The sequence below is a fragment of the Syzygium oleosum genome, unplaced genomic scaffold (genome assembly GCF_021117445.2).
Source record: "Syzygium oleosum isolate NSW1041296 unplaced genomic scaffold, Sole_v2.1 Sole_v2.05, whole genome shotgun sequence".
Taxonomy (NCBI): Eukaryota; Viridiplantae; Streptophyta; class Magnoliopsida; order Myrtales; family Myrtaceae; genus Syzygium; species Syzygium oleosum.
The window spans coordinates 11,360,515-11,378,767 of record NW_026607489.1 but is presented as its reverse complement, the minus strand read 5'-3'; the positions used below and the strand labels follow the sequence as shown (position 1 = coordinate 11,378,767).

Below are 18,253 nucleotides of genomic sequence, written 5' to 3'. Positions count from 1 at the left end.
AGCGTTTTAGCTGAAGAGGATGTTTCGGTGGCATTTCCTGAAAAGCTATCACAAGAAGATGATCAATTTGCTTAGTTATTAGGGCAATATACACGAGCCCATATGCCTTAGGCCCTTCAGAGTTTCTGAGAATCAAGGTCCAGTTCGTCTCGCAAAGCTATGGTTTCAGTAACTTCAGTACTGGTTTTATATATTTTCTACCATACAAGAGACACCAGCCTTCCCATTGGCCTTGTGGTTGGTCTGAATTCGGATCAATCCGAGGTCGTGGGTTCAAGGCATGGTATGAGGGAGGAGAAGAGAGAGAAGAAGAATGAGGTATTCTAAAATACCTCTTTTTTTTTTTTGTAATCGTATAACTAGCTTTTTATAGGAAAAATTGTCCAACAAATCCTAAATCTTTCACTTTTGCCAATTGAGTTTATCCGATTAATTATAACCGAAAACTCAATCAATTATAGCCGAAAATTGCTGACATAAATAATTTTTAATATTATTTAAATAATTTTTTGATTTTTCCTTTCTTTCCTTTTCTTTTCGTTTTTTTACAAATTTGGCTGACGAGGGCGCAGAGACCATCGCCCAAAGGGCCGCGGCACCTTGCTAGCCACAAGCAAGGGGCTTACGACCTTGCCCAAACTAGGCCTGTGGCTAGCGATGGTCGGCCAGCTACCTCGTTGGTGAAAGGTGTTCAAAAAAAGAAAAAAAAATCGAATAGATATTAAAATATTATTAAAAATTATGCACGTTAGCGTTTAATATAACACGTAGGATGACCGGCATTCATGTCAGTGATTTTCAGCCAAAATTGGCCGAATATTGTCAAAATGTGAAAATATTTAGGACTCAATTGACAAAATTAAAAGGTTTTGGATTGACTTGACAAAAGTGTTATAGGTTTATAACTTTTTGGACAATGTTCTCGACTTTGACATCATGGATAACTAAGTGCTTTTAGGATTGGTCGATTTGAAGCAAAACAAGCACTCCACATAAATACCATTCTTACAATTGTAAGCTTACTACACATTACTTGAAGTACCAAGACTATGGCTGCGTTTGGTTTGACTTTACAAATAGGACTTAGGAAAATGCAAATACCTTCAACCTAAAGCCCCTTGGGGAAATAAAAATGCCTTTGGCCTAAAACCCTTTGGAGAAATGCAAATTGCGTTAGGTAAAAATCTATTTGTAAAACTACTTTGGCCTAAGTAGTGTTAGGCAAAAATTTTTCTGTAAAAGGCTTTTGGATTTAATTCTTCTTCTTTCATTAAAAAAAAATCAACCCCTCGGCTCCGGCAAAGGTCTAAGGCCGTCGGCGAGCCAGATCTGATGCCGGCGGTCATCGCCTAGGCGGTCGCCCAACCTCACCGACCCCTCGCCGGCCCTTTGCTAGCCCAATCTAGCCTTGCTGGCAACTCTTGCGCAAAGAAGATGAACATTAAAAAACGAGGGGCAAAACCAAAAAATTAAAGAATTGGTGAGGATGGTTTTGGAAGCAAAAAATTAATTTTAATTAGCATCCGGCCAAATGCCGAAAGCCCATACCAGCATTGGGCTTTTAGCTTTTTCCAAGGCCAGTATTTGGCCGAAAGCCCCTTGGGAAGGCTTGGCAAACACCCCAACATTTTCCCAAAACCAAACGCAATATACTGCGAGATGTTGTTAGGTATACTATAATGGATGTCAAAGCCTAGTCAATGATATTGGATATAGAAAAAATAGCTTCTTGATGGTCATATCATGTGCATTGTGCACAGAGTCCTCCAGAGTAAAGGCCCAGAACCAAAAACAGTCGTAGAAACTTCGATTCGATGTGCTTGAGGGCCCATCACCAGATTTTCTTAAGATGATAGCACTTCGTGCTATCAAATCAGGTCCAAATCCAATTCGACCCAAATGGTCCATACCCATTAACGTTAAAATACGAACAATATGTTTTTTGTGAGAAGCCTGTGTTGCCAAACACATATGTGGCCTCGCCTTTAGTCACATAAAATGTTACAATCGCGATGGTCACGAGTTCGAGGCATTGCCTGCCGAAGGAGAGAAGTGAAAGAGGTATTCTAAAATACCTCATTTTTCTACCTTTTTTTTCCTTGTCTTTATGGCCTATGTTGAGTGGAATTTTCTTCGATATCTCTCAGCTCGATGAGCAAAGACTTTTCAAGTTTGCACTTTTTTTTATTCAACCTTCATTGACTCGCATAAGAATATCTCACTGAGTTATGACGGTCACATGCAGTTCCATCTTCTGAAAGAAACAATCAGCGAAGCAGATAATTTCAAAAAAAGCCACATTGCAACTTGTACATTAATCTTTGCATTCAAATGGAGTTACAAGTTGCCCCCTTATCTCGCACATAATTTTAATAAAGCCACATTGCAACTTGTACATTAATCTTTGCATTCAAATGGAGTTACATGTCACCCCCTAATCTCCCTCCTTCCTTCGCAGAGCTTCACTTCCATGGTGCGTGCAGGGCGAATAAGCGAATCTCTATTGTTCTTGCGCAGAAGGCCGGAGTAGAACGTACGACCACAGCAGGAGCTGCTCATTTGCTTCAGTTCTGATGTGCAGGATATCTAGCCCCAGATGCCAAAGCTCTTTGCTGTTCTATCTGCGTTTTTTAAAATGAAAACCCATGTGATAAGCGACATTAGTTATTAGCCAATGCAACAGTTGAGTTTGGTATGTTTGTGGTGTATATATAATAGCAAAGTAAGAGTTTGTGCATACCTGGAAAAGTTCGTGGAGTTTGTTCTTGAGGTAGCAATATTCATGTTCCAGCAACTCCAAGGCTCTCAAACACCTAAAAGAACGTAAAAGGGTCATTTCGTTTTGAACAAAAAAAGAAGGAAAAGCAAAAGGTTTGGGAACCAAGCATTGTTTCGCTTCCTCTGGGGAATAAGTGCAACAGTGAAAGCAGACGCGAAACAATAAAGTACCCGGCGTGGTTGTTTTGCTCGGAAGCGGCGCGGAAGGCGACGCAGACGTTGCAGACGCGCTTGGCACCGATGCTGGAGCTGCTTCCCATCATCTGGTTCAAGTGTATCTCCATCTTCTTGTAGTCCGACAGCTCTCTGTCCATCCTGTCTCCAATGCATCCCCATCATGACCAACAAACAAACGAGCAAACTCAATATGCACGCTATTTGTCCGAATGTTTACATTGAGTGAGTTTATTTCCGGATCAACAGACGAAAGAGGACATACACACACCGTGGTCACATTGTTATAGGAGAGAAATGTATGCAACAGAGATAGGATCTGTCGTTTATCTTGCAGACGTTGATGTTCCCACGTAAAGTTCAAGTGAATGGAGTCGGTCGAGTATGTGACATTTCCAAGGTGCCAAAATGCAAGAAAAGAAAAGAAAAGAACTCTTGAAGAAGAAGAAGTTAATTACAGGAGCAATCGGAGGTTGCGGAGGAGCTTCTCGGACTCGTGGAAGTAGATGGTGATGACCTCCGACACGAAGTTCGGGGAGCTCTCGTCTTGGAGCTGTTGCAGCTGCAAGAACTGCTCATCCAGCACACCCTGCCAACACAAACCACACATCAATCAAAACGAGCTGCACACGAAGTCACCATCAAAAGCCACATCTCGGAGAGGTTGAAGAAGATAAGAACACCGAAGTGAAAAAGGAGCAAGGACCTGGTGGAAGAGCAAGGAGAGCAAGCGATTCATTTCGGCCCACAAGAACTCCACACCCCACCCCAGCATCCACAGTGGAAGCCCCGTTTTGGCTCGTCTCTATCCTTCTCTCCCTCTTCCACAACCCAAACAAGGGGCCCTTCTTCGCTCTTTCCTGGCTCTTGAGCGAGATGGGTGGATTCAGATTCTCTCTAGTTCGCTTCGCGTTCGCTTCTGGTCACGCAGATCAGATGGGTGTGCGGGGGAATTGGAGAAGGGTTTGGACAGCTATTTAAAGGCTGCGGCCTTGCATTTTTCGCAGCTAATGAGATTAAAAGAGAGTAAGACAAGACGTAGAATAGATATATAGAAAAGGATGCAAGTACATCAGGCCATGCCTGATAGTGACAAAAGGTTTAAAATTAGAATTGCTCGATTCTCTCTGATGGAATTTATTCCTGAAACCTGCGTTTCGGTCGATGGCCAAAAGGGGAGGGAGAGAATTTGATAATTATCCAAATCTCTCAAACAAGTTTTCCTTATTTTTTTTCGTTCGAGGCCATAAAAGTTATAGGAAATCGAGAAAGGGTCGAACCGAAAAGTTTAAACATTAATAATATAAAATAGATAATGAACGAAATGCAAAAACAACGACCGAAAGAATAATATATAGATTGAGAATTTGTAAAATGAGTTGAAACATAATTTGTCAGGATTATTGCATCGTTACAAAACGTAAATGCAACTAAGTTTGGTCATGCTCATCACGTCACGTCGATTTAGCACGGGCAAAACATGGGCCCACACTAGGCCTCGCTTTAAAAATTTATTTTGCAGCAAGGGCCAAAGAGCCGGCAACTAATGGCTACTCACAGTGGCTGTTTGGTAGCTATTAGCTCGTTGATGACCATTAACAGTATCAGTGACCAATGGCCACCCCAGAAAAAATTAAAGGGTCAGCTTAAGCACAACGCACAACTAGTGAGATGAGTAGCCGTGCCACCCTGTAGCACGGTCCGTTCCCCATACTGAAATCCTCGCACGGTGAGCCGAGGCCAAGCCGACCCATTTGTTGCACCCCTAATCATCTCTAGATTTAGGTATGACAAATGATTAGTTCATTCAACAATTTGCGCCAACTTAAAATGTCTATAGTACATGTTATTGAAACTATATTCAACGGTCTGTATTGACCTAGATAATAGAGGAAATTCTCGTATGTAAAAAGTAAATATCGGTAGGTACGCTTTACTAGATGAAAGTCGGTATGTTTTTTTTTCTTGTCTTTATTTTTTTAACGAGGAAGGTTACTATATATAAGTTCTCATTCATCAACGCGAAAGAAAATTACACTTAACAAGCAGATTTGATTTACCACACCACAAGTGCTCCAGCTGCAGCACCGTCTTTCACGGCGGCAGCTTCGCGAGAGTGAAGCGGACGCGCCGCCACCGGAGGCTGGGGGCATGGCCTGTTGAGCGGGCGTGGCAGAGTGGAAGTTATCGAGGCGAATGCGGGGAATCTCCCGGACCAACCGCACAAAAAGTCGAATTCAGCTCTCAACTTTTTGCACTGAAATGAATTGCGGAGAGAGAGATCGGCCACCTGCTGTTCCCGTACCCTCCGTCCCCTCGCGTGCTGTCCCCGGTCACCCAGCTCGGCGCGGCGGTCTTCTCTTTCCACCCCTCTCTCTCCACCCGACAACCGCCTGCAGCCGGTGGAACAATGTCAGCAGAAATGGCCGAACATCACAAAGAATTTGGCAGACCACTTTCGTTCCTTCACCTGTATAATATGCACGCAACCATTCTTTTCCTCGTGCATGCTTGCTGCTACTGCCATAGGTAATACGTGTGGGTTTTTGCCTTTTCCTGCACTTTTTTATTCCCTTTTCGTTTCTTCTTTACAGAAAGTTATTCTTTGTTTACAGCTTTTCATGGAGGGGCTGAATTCTGCATCGGCTATGGTGATGGGATGGTGCGGAGTGAGTGCCCGGCGCAGGAGGGAGCTGAAGCACCAGTCAGGGCCGGTGACAGATGGTGGGTGACGGTCGCAAACTTCTTCTGACAGGTGTCGAAAGCGTGGATGATAGATTTTGTCTTTTGGGTAGCTCTTGGTTGGTTTGTGTCGTCCAAAGATAAGTTAGAATAGGAAAATTCAAAGCCCACAGGGCCACACGCATCATGGAACTTTTCGTGGTGATAATTAGGGTGGTGTAGGAGTCTGGATCACTACTTTTAAGTGATAATATATATATGTAATTGTAGCAAAGAAGTATAGGTGTTAATTGCTGCTATTGTAATCTTTCATATAATTGGAGCATTCATTGAGGGTATGGCCATTCCTTACTAAAAACTCAAGATCGTAGTTGTATTGCAAAAACCATTTGAGGATTCATGCATAGATTTCTCTTAACTTTTGTACACTTATCGACTCGCTATTCTATATCGGATACTCATCTTGATTAATTATAGCCTGTCTAAACGTGCCATTTCCACTCTTTACCCGGTATAGGAACACGTTAGAAGAGCCACCTTTTTGGTTGTGATCATGGACTTTGTAAGTGAATTACGCCTTGATCAGAACTTGTTCTAGCGACTTTTGAAATTGAAGCTTTGCCAATGTGTTGGGTACCCAGAACACACATTTTGCTTTACAAACCTTGTCCATTTCCCCCTCCTTATGCAGAAAGGTTGAAGGTTATTGAACTCCTATACATTTGTCAATCAATAAGGATGAAAAAACACATAAGTTGTTCGCGCACAAAAAGGGTTTATTACAATCTTAATTTGCTCTTTGGAATGCTATAGGAGGACCTTTAATGTATGAAGAGTGGTATAACATTGCTCCTTTGCTTTATGCCTCTTCTTTGCCATTTTCCTCATGAAAATTAATCTGGGTTAAGGATTAATACATTTTAACTTGTACCCATTTCTCCACTTGCGGCAATTTTCAAGTACTGCTTTTTTATCTGGACAGTGTGGTCAGAGAAAGACCATATCTAGGTGATGGGGTCAGCCATAAACAAGTTCTGAGAAAGGTAAGGCAGGCAGGCACGTTAATTTGGTCTTCTCAGACGTCGACACTCATTGGAATTTCAGAGCAAGTGCAGTATTCTTGTGACGTAAGCAAAGCATAATGTGACTGTTGTCTCTCATGATTGTCTCGAAAAACTCGGACCCGCAACACGCGCGTACTAAGTTCGCATTTCCGTAATCTAGAAGAATAGTGCTTGTTGTCTTGAAAATGGAGGGAGCTTCCTAATGTGTGGATATGCGAAATAGTGCATTAACGCACCTATATCAACCATCCTTGAAGGAAGTGATTGCGTAATTATTTAAGAAAACTCGATTATATATTCGGGTAAAAGGAAAATTATTTAAAAAGTTATAAACATATTACATTTATGCCAATTCAGTCATAAACATTTTCATTGCACTAATTGAGTCATAAACATATCAACATTTTACCAATGTAGGCTATTTTGGCCGGAAATTGATGACGTAGACATTGGATGACTGTCCCATGTGGCACGAATGAAGTTGACGTAGAAATTTTTTGAATTTTTTGAATTATTTATTTATTTTCTTTTCTATTCTTTTCTCTTTTTTTTCTATTGTGAAGGGTTGTCAGAGGGCCGTCGGCCACCGGCTGAGGCCTGGCGACCCACGCCGACGAGGGTTGCGGCCCTCTCTCACAGGTGGCAAGCTAAGGCTGTGAGCCCTCCTGACCACTAGGTGAGGCTTGTAACCCTCGCTCGTAGCCGATGAGGGCTCACAGGCCCTTGCCTAGTGGTTCACGAGGGTCGCCAAGCCTCATGTCGGTGGCCGGCGGCCCCCTATTGGTCCTTAACAATAAGAAAATGAAAAGAAAAAATTAATGACAAATTTTAAAAAATTTAAAAATTTTCCATATCGGCGTCAGTCGTACCACATGGGATGGCTAGTGTCCATATCATCAATTTCCAGCAAAAATTGACCGAATGGATTACATTGACTAAATTGACTTAATCGAAAGGTTTATAACTGAATTGGTACAAGTGTAATATGTTTAAGACTTTTTTGGTAATTTTCCTTTCGGATGAAGTATTTCGGAACTAATTGTTGATGTGGGATCCATACTTAGGGTCCGTTTGTTTGAATGAAAATTGTTTACGGAAAATTGTTTCAGTGTTTATTTGAGGAAAAACTAATCGATTTACTGAAAACGTTTTCCATTAACTATAAACAACAAGCTTAAATTGGGGGAAAACAACTTCCCATTTTAGCAAAAAGGAAATCACTTTCCCTAAACCACCAAACAAATAAAAAGTAATTTATTTTTCTTGAAAATAATTGCCATGGAAAATGTTTTCACCTATAATAAAGTTTTTAGTGAAATAAACGCATTCTTAACGCATATAATACTGATAGGGTTTGTTAGGACTTTCGAGTGACTAATTTTTTAAAAATTTTGTTCATTTACTTTTTTTGGCAAAATTTGTAGCTCTCAATATATTTGACGATTTTTATTAAACACAAAGTACTCTAAACTTCAAACTATCTAAGGTAAAAAGCACGAAAAACTACTTTTCTTTACATCAAATAGAGCCTTAATTTTCGTATCAGCATATTCTCATAGAAGAAAGGCCTAGGAATGACCAATACAGAAGCATAGAAAATATTATCTTAGTCCCTCCAAAACCTCAAATACTGTTCTTGCACAAAATGAAATATCACTTTACGGACAATTATTATTTTAATGAGGCAAAAAAAGACACCTCTTCTCCTTCAATAAAACTAGCAGACCGTGATATAGCTCGAGCTAGCCATTTGAATTTTGATATGAACAAAGAGGAAGCACGCTCGATTTGACGTAAGCAAGGAAAAAGGGCATGTTCCCACCTATGTAAAATAAGATTAAAACATGCATCGATTTCCCAGACGATAATCATGCTTTGTTCCTCTCGTGCTCACTTGGTAAAGGTATTATGTACACACAAAGTTATATTAAAAGGAGATTATTCCTTTGGCTTCGAAATTCCCAATTCTCGGGGAAGTCCCTCTTCTTTCCTTCTTTTAATCAATTTGGTAAAGTATAATATTAACCACTATAAAGTAGGAGGTGACACTGGCTTTGCCTTTTCTTTTTGTATTTGGTTCTTTTAATCATTCTTTTAGTTCTTGTGAGTATGGTTGTTCTATATAGTTTAATAGAGGTATGGAGGTCTCGAGTTCGTCGCTCGAGACCGTGGCACTACCTTATTTTGTAGTTATCAAATAATTGGGTCCCTTTTGGGGCTAAAAAAATGCGAATTCTAAAGAGGGTCTTCTTGAATGATTATATCAATGAAAATGTTAAAAAGAGTACTCGAGAAACACTTTCTATGTGACAAATTAAGAGAGTTGTACGACTTTAAGGGTTTGGATTTTCTTGTGTTATGTGTAATCAATTTGAAAGTTTGATTACTCAATAATAAGATTGCGTGACCAATATGACGAGGGCACTCTACTATGAATAGCGTCGTCTTGTCGAGTTGTTAGGTGCTCGGATTAAGCTTACTTAATAATGAATGGATCGATTTTCAAAGTAATGATTACATGTAACATGAGAAAATTCAATGAATTGAAAACTCTAAACTTTCTTTATTTTAACAATTTCTCGAGGGCACTCATGAATTGAAAATCCAAATAAATATTAGGGCCGAACTTGAACCGACCAGATTGGGAAAATGGCTATCCATGTATGCTAAAGTAAGCATGAAATTTCCCGTTCGGAGTCTAATGGACACCACTACACGAGTACGCCTTCCTCATTCAAGGGTTGTGTGTGAATTGCCATTAATTTTTACACTCCCTTGAGACCAACCCAGGAACGTATATGCAGACTTGTTTCCGGTAACTACTCGATAAATGTGGGAATGAAAATATTGCCACATTTAGTGAGAAGGATTAGTTCGACGATTAAGAAACTTCACATAGCGGGGAAAACAATAAGAACTATGGAATTTCACTTGTAAGTCTCATCAGCATAACGTCACGTAGAGAGAGGCAGACAGAGATAAGGGATAAACAAAAGTAGCCAAGATTTGTACAATTTCTCTGTTAATGACCTATGCAAAAATGGTGAGCAAAAAAAAAAGACCTATGCAAAAATGTTTCGACCAAAAAAAAAACTATGCAAAAATGTACTTATTATTAATCACCGCTTGGTCTAGATAAAAATTAAAGAAAGGAGAATATATATTCTTTGTCTTATGAAGCTTAATTTTTAATTTTTTCCCTGTATATACTTTTGCAATCTATGTCAAAATGCCCTAAATTATTGTCACTGATTAGTGTTCGCCAGTGTTTGGAGGCACATGATGACACATATGTTTTGAATAAGTTGGTAACTTGGTATGACTTTGTAAAGAGGTTATTTTTGTGAACGATGAAAATCTTGTTCGTTCATTCATTTTTATGAGTGATTATTTTTAGGAGAATATTTTTCGAATCACTCATTTTCCACGAAAAAACGAAACCTAAGTGGGCAAGTATTCTCAATTGTTAGAATGGGGTATGAATCTTGCAAATTTTAACTCATCCGAACAATTGTTCTAAACAAGTCACAATCCACCCGATTGCCAAGTCTATATTATCTCTTGTTTAACTCTGGGGGGACAGATATATATTGGGCCGTGAGCAAGGCTCAACTTGTGTTAAGCCATATGGAGTCCAGTGATGACCCATCAAATTGAGTGTCTGGGCTTGAGCTTAGTGGGAGTGGGGGGCTTCCCAAGCCAACCCATCACCAAATTAGGATGTGCTTTGACTGTTGCCCAGCTTAGACATGCATGTTCTTGATGATATATATAATCATCAAGTTTCCTAGCATAACTCTCACGGCATGCGCAATAAGGGCCAAGCTTGAGTTGGCCTCTGGAGACATTTAAATTTAGTCACTTGTACATAAACAGGCTAATATGATAACATTTTTAAGCGGTATGGAACAGTCTAGGAAGTTTCACTTGGTGGGTCTGTCAAATTTCATGCGGCTAACTTATGTACACGATCGAAAACCATTAGGGTCAAGGCTGCTAGTGGTGTGATGGGATGAAGAGCAGTGTAGGGACTAGATTTTTTGTGGGTGAATCACGAAGCCTTGAAGAGGAGGATTTATTTGAGATTTCTGGGTGGTGGTAAAGACTAAAGCGCGGTTTGGAGAACAAAAGCAACGGGACAAAGGGAAAGAGAAGTGTAGTGATAAGGTGGGTTGGATATTTGTGTGGTCATGAGATGTGGACTGCTATGATGGAAGTCCCTGATTTTTTCCACGCTTTCTGATATGGTCTCGACTGGGGTTTTCTAGTTATTGTCTGTTTTCAGATATTTCTGCATAAATTGGTGCTTGTGATTATTCACATTACCGATTTCTTCTCAGATTTTTTCTTGTTCTTCTTGCACCCCATTGATATTCTCAGAGCGCTCTCTCTCTCTCTCTCTCTCTAATTGGACTGTGATTGAAGGGGTGAACAACATGGCGGCAACATCTGCGTCTATCTTCATTCCCACAACAAATTCACTCTCGGCTGCAAGAGCGGTCTCTAGCAGGAAAGAAGCGCCATCAAGCTCAACCACTCTTGGTGGGTCTCCCTACTCTGTCCATCGATGAGTTCATAGAGTCCCACTTAGTGGGATAGAGCGTAGTTATGGTGTGATGAGCACATATTACAGAAGTAATTGACGCCAGATATTCTATTTTGCTTGGTACGTTGAATCGGTAGTAGTAGCTTTGTACAGAAATGAGAAATAATTTCATCGAAGAAGGGAAATTGCTAGAAGAAGAATTAGGTGAGATTGAAACCGTTTGCTCTGCTCTGGTTTTATTTTGCTTATTCTTAAGTTCATTCATGACCCATCATCATCAAGCATGTTTCATTCTAACTAAAAGCCGTCTGCTATAGTTCGGTACCAACTTCTACGTATATCTCGCAGTAGTGGCTTTTCATGACGGGAACACGACATGCGGAGATTGTGATATATTATACAGTTCGTGTTGTATACCTGAGAGTCCATCCACATTAAATCTCCACAAGCACCGCTAGAATGGGAATTGTACTAGACTTTAGAAGCCTAACGGTTTAAACTCATTACGCAGTTAGCGGTTTTCTTGGTGCTTCGATGAAAAGGAATTTAGAGAAGTGTAAAGTTGTCAAGGTAGACACCAAAGTCAGGGCCGCTGCAACTGTCTCCACGTCTCTGATTGAAGAAGTTAAAGAGTAAGGTCTCGCGGTACTTTCAGCTCACCGTTTATTGCTTCCAGATTCGATTATACTGCGATTTGGTGACTCTTAACTCAAATGCTTATGCTGATATCGTTTTCCCTCAAAGCAGGACTTGTCTCTACCATATCAGGCTTTAGAATTTTGGAGCTACCTCTGTATCTGCATTAAGTATGTTGAAGTTTTGTCGTTTCTTTTACAGGTACGCACTTCCCTCATGGGCGAAGTTTGAACTTGGGAGGTCTCCAGTATACTGGAAGACAATGAATGGTCTTCCTCCTGCATCGGTATGAGATGAGTTGTTTCCAAAGTTCTCATAGCAGGAAGCTTCAGTAAAAACTATATTGCATCGCTGATTTTGTGATTGCCAATTTGAACAGGGAGAGAAGCTGAAGCTTTTCTATAATCCAACCGCCACGAAGTTTGCCCCAAGTGAAGAATTTGGGATTGCTTTTAATGGTACTTCTCATGTTTCTATTGACTGAGATCCACTAAGACCTGCATACTTCCTTTTAAGTTCCATTTTTCACCATCCTTGTCGAGGAACATATGATTTTTCGGCTTAAAAGTGACAAATGCCAAGATGCAATAATTTTTGCAATGTGAAGGCTAATGAAAGATGGAATCACTGGCCGCAAATGAATTAATATGCCTTTTATACAATATACTAGAGGGATGCACTTTGCTTGGGAATTAAGAAAGTTCTCCACTATCCAGAAAAATCAGACTTTTCATGTTGCTGTTAAACTGTCAGATTAATTACAAGACGACAGTGAAAGTTGCTTCAATGTTCAAATGAATCCATTTGCTTGTGAGATTCTCAGTTCAGCTGTGAATTTTTCCTTTGATAGAGTGCATGGTTTTTAAGTTTCTGTACATGAAATTTGTTCCTCAGGCCTTTTTGTTGTGCATTCTGCAGGAGGTTTCAATCAGCCTATAATGTGTGGTGGCGAGCCAAGGGCAATGCTGAGAAAAGATCGAGGCAAAGCTGATTCTCCAATTTACACCATCCAGATCTGCGTTCCCAAGCACGGTTGGTATTACTTATGAAATTCTATTTTGTTCACTATCTTTCTCCTTTAGACGAACTCATACCCCTTCGAGGTTGGCAGCGATGAACTTGATCTTCTCATTCACAAACGGAGTCGACTGGGACGGTCCTTACAGACTGCAGTTTCAAGTTCCCAAGGGTTGGAGAAACAAACCGATCGACTTCTTTAATGAGGTCAGCCATATGTCTGCTCTTTTCTTTATCATCGAAAAGTAGGGGATGACCATCAAACCATAATGGAAGGACTATAAAGTATAAATGTACTCGGAATTCTCCTGAAATGATCTGTAAAAAATTTACAAGCTAGACAGCACATGTGATGACCAATTGACATATCATTATCTCCAGCAACCAATTCTTTTGTGACCCATAAAATTAGTCTTGCTCTGCTTGGACCTAAAGGATTAGACATTCTATCATGACAAGAACTCCATGTACTGTTCAATGTCGTGATCTTGTACATCCTCAGTCGTTTCTTTAATGGAACCGGGATCGCTTACTTGGGGCACCTTCATGGAACGATAACAGTTATCGTTTACAATATTACCTCGTGTTCTTATCGCAGGGCCTTGCGAAGGAATTGGGCAAAGAAGGCGCGTGTGAAAAGGCCATCTTTCCGGACACAAACATTGTAATCACGAGATGCACTATGATCGGCAACTTGTCTGTTGAAGGGGTAAGTAACACCCATTACTTCCATCATACCCACATCTTCAAGCTCCCGCGAGAAGTCACTTTGTAACTATTGCTGCTTGTGATTATCGAATCAAGGGCGATCGCTGCAATCTTGATCTGGTACCTGGATGCATGGATCCTGCCTCCGAGCTATACAATCCACTTGCCAATGTCGATGACGGGTCATGCCTGCTATATCCTGATTCCGGAAGCGAGAACTAAGCACCGTACACCGCACATTATCTCTGTATATTCTGAAAGAGCGTCCAAAACGACAGCAGCTGCAATGCCGTAAATTTCTTCCTCTCGAAATAGAGTGAATGCGATTTGCTGCATCCCCTCTTGCATCAGGTGCAACCGCAGCATGTTGTGAACCTGGGTCGGCCCTGATTGTTCTATTCTTAAACTAGGGAAGGTGCCTATGAATTGAGTAAATATTGAAGTGTTTACTGAATGTGGCCTTCCCTATGCTGCTTTAAAACCCTGCATGATTTAAAAAAGCTATCCCATTTGCTCATGTCCTCTGCATGGCGATCTAGACTCATTATCACACCTCTGACAAAAGCTAAACGCATCAGAATAAATGCTCTGGATGTCTTGTGCATGGGCCTTCTCAGACCTGATTGAGCCCAAAACATTTGTCAAAAAACCCAAGTTGGAGCAATAAACATACTCCAAAAAAAAAACAAAAAGAAGATTTCATGTCATGCTTCGAGAGATTAATATTTAATATACAACTTGAAAGGCAAAAACAAGATCAGGTTCAGTAAATCTCAAAAGAAAATTCCACGTAGCGAAGAGCCTGGAAAGTGCGAGTAAGTCAGTCGACCAAAGTCGGTACCGTTTGGGTCAAGAAACGGGGGCCAAGAATGTTCAAGAAAGTCCAGCTTCGCCTCCGGGATTGCCTTTTACTACTTTCACATATAATATAAGATATGGTATGATACGATGCTCTCGAATTTATAAATCTCATTCTCCTCTTGCACCTGCATGGAGGATCCACCCATCAACGTCGGTGGCAGTAGGAACATGAGACGTGTCGCTTAATATAATCATTTTCTCATCTAACTTTGTGATGCATTGATTAAAAGACAATAGATTGGCGAACCCGTGGGAGACACATGCTAACTAACAAGGGAGTGACGCTTCCTCCATTATATAAGGTACAGGGATTAACGGTTAAATAAACAAATATTAGACATATCAGAGATATCTGGAGGTTATGACTGAAGTCCTTCACGTAATGACACAAAAAAATGAACAAACACCAAGCTTGGGCTTGTTCGATAGCTTGGAATTGCAGGTGGCAAATTTTTTTTCAATTCTCATGGCTGTTTTTTGTCTTTGCTTATCCTTAATCTAGAGAATGAGCTAGAAAATACATGATTAAATAATTTAATTTTTTCTTATCTTACTCTAACTCTCAACTCACTTTTAGACTTTTGCCCTGTTTTTTTGCAAAATACAAAACGTGGAAGTCGAAACCCACATCTGAAGCTAAACGTCCCCACCCCAAGACTCCCTAAAAAAGTGAGGAATCGAACTCCCCACCTCTTCCTTCCCAAGTAGCTCCCTTCCCCAAGTAGAAAAGGTAGCCACTGGAGCAAATTCCAATGGTTGATTAAAGAATTTAATTAACTTAGAAGAAAAGATAACTAGAATGTCATCAGTAAAAGAACTAAATACAAAAAAAGAAAGTGAAAATTCACAGGCAAAAAAAATTTTCTGAGCAGCCATTCCCTACAATTTTTCTTTTCTTGTGAATTTTTCCTTTGCTTTTCCCACCCTAAAGCAAAAGCCTTTACAGCAACTGGTCAAACTTACGCGGTACACGTTTATGTGCTGTTTTTGTCCACCACGCGTGTTCAACTCAAGTCATGAGCGCCTCCTTTGAAATCCCATTGCCAATTCCACCTTTGTTCATCTTCTTGCTCTCTTCATACTTTCCGGCGAGAGAGTCGAACAGAATCCCTGCGCCGATCCCGGCGGCCAAGTCGATAGTGTAGTGACCTCTTGTCCCCAGCAACCTCACCACTTGAAGCACATTGAGGGCGTCGAAGAGCCATGCTAATTCCCACCTCTGCATCCTCCTCATGTCTAGGGAGGCTATCACCGAGCCCGCGACATGGCCGGAGAAGAAGAGAAAGAAGGAGACATTGCCCACTGGAAAGTCCACGCCCGACCCCAAAAATCCCTGAAATGAACAAAATTTCAAATCCCGTAAAAACTCGATCATCGTAACGAAAAATCGGTTTAAACCCGCAAAGATTAGTATTCATAGGGCAACAAAGTTAACTTCAAAAACAAGTAAGAATTAATGTTTCAGTATCAAAGCTACTTCTTTGTTTTTTTGTTGGGTATCTTGCTTTTGACAGATCTAGGGGGCTAAACAAGTGCGAAGACGCCCTCATTTCCGTAACATCATTTGTGTTAAATTTCATTGTAGTTTTAGTCAAGTCCTTAAAGCCTCATTACATTGACATCATTCAGCACGATTGATGAGGGATATACCATAAAAAATACCCAAATACAGGATCGATCGATCCTAAGAGCACACACGATGCATGAGCTGTGAAAGCCTCAAAGTACAATGAATACAGAGAGACAGAAGCAAAGTTAAAAGAGAGGAGACGACGAAGGAAGGAATGGGGGACCTGAGGAAGAGGGAGCTGAGTGGAGTATCCGAGAATGCCGCGGCAAGTGAACATGAAGAGCGCCGAGATGGTCGCTCTGGGACGGCCCTCTATCAGCCACGTCCACAGGATGTACGTCGTCTGCATCCCCACGAACACCTGCCCACCCACCACACACCGTGCAAATCATTCAATAAACATATATATATTATACATACATGGTCCTTGAATTCAGTAACTTTGGAACTATCTTGATTCGGCATTTATTGCAGTTTATTGACGGGGATGCATGAAAAATGTTTGAAGCCTGAATCGTCAAATGTGGAATGAGGACGAGCATTGCGAAACCGGTGACGCTTCGCATGTCGTCTCCCAAGATCCAGCTCACGCACGTAGAATGCAACCACGTACAAGAGGAAAGAGAACAGCTGTATCTGTTTTTGTCCGACGTAATAAATGTACCGTGTTGAGAGCAGCCAAAAGGGTGTTGAGCTCCGGCGACGACGCGAGCAGCCGGTGGAGGGGCCGCGTGGCCACGAACCCGATGTCGAACGGCTGCGCCGACGGCGGGACCATGCGGAGCGTGTACTCCACCCCCATGAAGAACAGCAGGCCCGCCGCGAAGGCGCACGGGATCCAGTGGTGCCGCGCCACGTGGGCCACGTCCCGCCTCGTCCAGTTCACGAATGACGCCGGGCCGAAGATCGCGCCGGAGCCACCGGCGCCGCCGTCGACGACCGACTTCTTGCCCATGCATGTGGCGTCCTTCTTGCGATCAGGGTCGCCGGGGTCGGGCCCCCTGAGGAGGGGGCTGGGGAGGGGCTTGATCCTGTGCTTGAGGGCGCAGGGGGCGGGGGAGAGGGAGTGCTCGGTGATGACGCTCATGGCGGTTGGAGGGTGGAGGGGAAGGCGGCGATAAGAGTGGGGTGGTGGGGGGGGGGGGGGACAATGGAGGGAAAGCCTCCTTCTGTGGTTGTTATATAATGGGCGCAAGGAAACGGCGGAGTTCTCGAGAGGGATTTTCTTCTCTCTCTCTCTTTTATTTAATATAATATAATTTAATTTATGGGATATCAAGAATTGATCTTGAGGGAACACTGTTATTATTTGTACGGGCGAGCGTAGTCCGGGCGGGCGGTTCCTTACATGGAACCGGGAACCGCCCACTAAAAATCGATTCCAAAAAATTGAAATCGGAAACCGCCCGTCAGTTCCATGGATCCATCCGGGAACCGGATTGCGGGTCCGATCAGGTTTCCAGGTGGGTCCATGGAACCGGTCCCACCAAGTTTTACACAAATAGAGATGACCGAGAGTGAGAGAAGGAGGTGATGAATGGCTAAAAGTGCGGCCGTGAGTTGATAAGAGTTGAGAATCGAGCTTTAGATTAGGGATTTTATGGTTTTCATTTTTCTAAAAATGTTTTCTTTTTTTTTTTTGGTTGAAATTTTTCTAAAAAATTATATATATGTATATATATATTACCGATCTGATCCAGGTAGGCGGGTGGACGATTCCATGCCTAGAACCGGGAACCGAACCGGTACTTACCGGTTCCAGTAAATTAGAACGGGGAACCGGACCGGTCCTCATGGGAACCGCCGGTTCCGGGCCGGTCCGGTCCGGTCCGGTTCCGAGCGGTCCGGACGGTTCCCAATTCCTTTGCACACCCCTAATTATTTGTATCTTTTTCTTTTTTTACATGAATTGGTCAAAAGAGTGTGTGAAGTGGTGGAGGTGGTGGTGTTGCCGGTGGCGGTGGCGGTGGTGGTGGTGGTGGTGTTGCCGGTGGCGGTGGCGGTGGTGGTGGTTTCTTGACTTTCCGATGTGGGGTGCGATTGTAACGGGAGAGGGAGAGAGGGACCCCGCTAGACGCGGTTGACGCGTGCCCACTTCGACGGGAGCAAAGTGGTCGTCGATCCAACGAGTGCAACTTCTTCTTTTCCATCGTGGGTTTCGATGATCCTTTCGTCCCTATCATTGGTAGTCCGGGATAGGATATCTTGATATCCTAT

General features: G+C 42.0%; 3 protein-coding genes across 3 annotated transcripts; 1 reads left to right on the top strand and 2 right to left on the bottom strand.

Annotated features, from left to right (window-relative positions):
- Nucleotides 1–2,322: 2,322 nt before the first annotated feature.
- On the bottom strand, nt 2,323–4,034 carry LOC115678503 (pseudo histidine-containing phosphotransfer protein 6). The gene is made up of 5 exons (XM_030601901.2): nt 3,659–4,034; nt 3,411–3,541; nt 2,950–3,093; nt 2,741–2,813; nt 2,323–2,621 (listed from the first exon to the last, which is right to left on the bottom strand). The coding sequence occupies exons 1-5, from the start codon at nt 3,725–3,727 to the stop codon at nt 2,565–2,567; spliced, it is 474 nt and encodes a 157-aa protein (XP_030457761.2). The 5' UTR covers nt 3,728–4,034; the 3' UTR covers nt 2,323–2,564.
- Nucleotides 4,035–10,884: 6,850 nt separating this feature from the next.
- On the top strand, nt 10,885–14,059 carry LOC115678482 (protein POST-ILLUMINATION CHLOROPHYLL FLUORESCENCE INCREASE, chloroplastic). The gene is made up of 8 exons (XM_030601884.2): nt 10,885–11,240; nt 11,756–11,876; nt 12,082–12,166; nt 12,260–12,338; nt 12,799–12,912; nt 12,992–13,104; nt 13,496–13,606; nt 13,702–14,059. Exons 1-8 carry the CDS (start codon nt 11,135–11,137, stop codon nt 13,825–13,827), a joined length of 855 nt encoding a protein of 284 aa, XP_030457744.1. The 5' UTR covers nt 10,885–11,134; the 3' UTR covers nt 13,828–14,059.
- Nucleotides 14,060–15,219: 1,160 nt separating this feature from the next.
- On the bottom strand, nt 15,220–17,186 carry LOC115678472 (phosphatidylcholine:diacylglycerol cholinephosphotransferase 1-like). The gene is made up of 3 exons (XM_030601873.2): nt 16,701–17,186; nt 16,260–16,397; nt 15,220–15,799 (listed from the first exon to the last, which is right to left on the bottom strand). The coding sequence occupies exons 1-3, from the start codon at nt 17,121–17,123 to the stop codon at nt 15,476–15,478; spliced, it is 885 nt and encodes a 294-aa protein (XP_030457733.1). The 5' UTR covers nt 17,124–17,186; the 3' UTR covers nt 15,220–15,475.
- Between the last annotated feature and the right edge of the window lie 1,067 nt (nt 17,187–18,253).

What these genes read in the sequence shown, in the direction of transcription:
- LOC115678472 (XM_030601873.2), bottom strand. Translation starts at nt 17,123, where the DNA reads ATGAGCGTCATCACCGAGCACTCCCTCTCCCCCGCCCCCTGCGCCCTC. An exon ending in TTTTGGCTGCTCTCAACACG is followed by an intron (nt 16,398 to 16,700) that starts GTACATTTATTA and finishes GTGGGTGGGCAG; the next exon opens with GTGTTCGTGGGGATGCAGAC. An exon ending in CTCAGCTCCCTCTTCCTCAG is followed by an intron (nt 15,800 to 16,259) that starts GTCCCCCATTCC and finishes TGTTCATTTCAG; the next exon opens with GGATTTTTGGGGTCGGGCGT.
- LOC115678503 (XM_030601901.2), bottom strand. Translation starts at nt 3,727, where the DNA reads ATGCTGGGGTGGGGTGTGGAGTTCTTGTGGGCCGAAATGAATCGCTTG. An exon ending in TCTCCTTGCTCTTCCACCAG is followed by an intron (nt 3,542 to 3,658) that starts GTCCTTGCTCCT and finishes TTGTGTTGGCAG; the next exon opens with GGTGTGCTGGATGAGCAGTT. An exon ending in GAGCAAAACAACCACGCCGG is followed by an intron (nt 2,814 to 2,949) that starts GTACTTTATTGT and finishes ACGTTCTTTTAG; the next exon opens with GTGTTTGAGAGCCTTGGAGT.
- LOC115678482 (XM_030601884.2), top strand. Translation starts at nt 11,135, where the DNA reads ATGGCGGCAACATCTGCGTCTATCTTCATTCCCACAACAAATTCACTC. An exon ending in ATCAAGCTCAACCACTCTTG is followed by an intron (nt 11,241 to 11,755) that starts GTGGGTCTCCCT and finishes CTCATTACGCAG; the next exon opens with TTAGCGGTTTTCTTGGTGCT. An exon ending in CTGATTGAAGAAGTTAAAGA is followed by an intron (nt 11,877 to 12,081) that starts GTAAGGTCTCGC and finishes TTTCTTTTACAG; the next exon opens with GTACGCACTTCCCTCATGGG.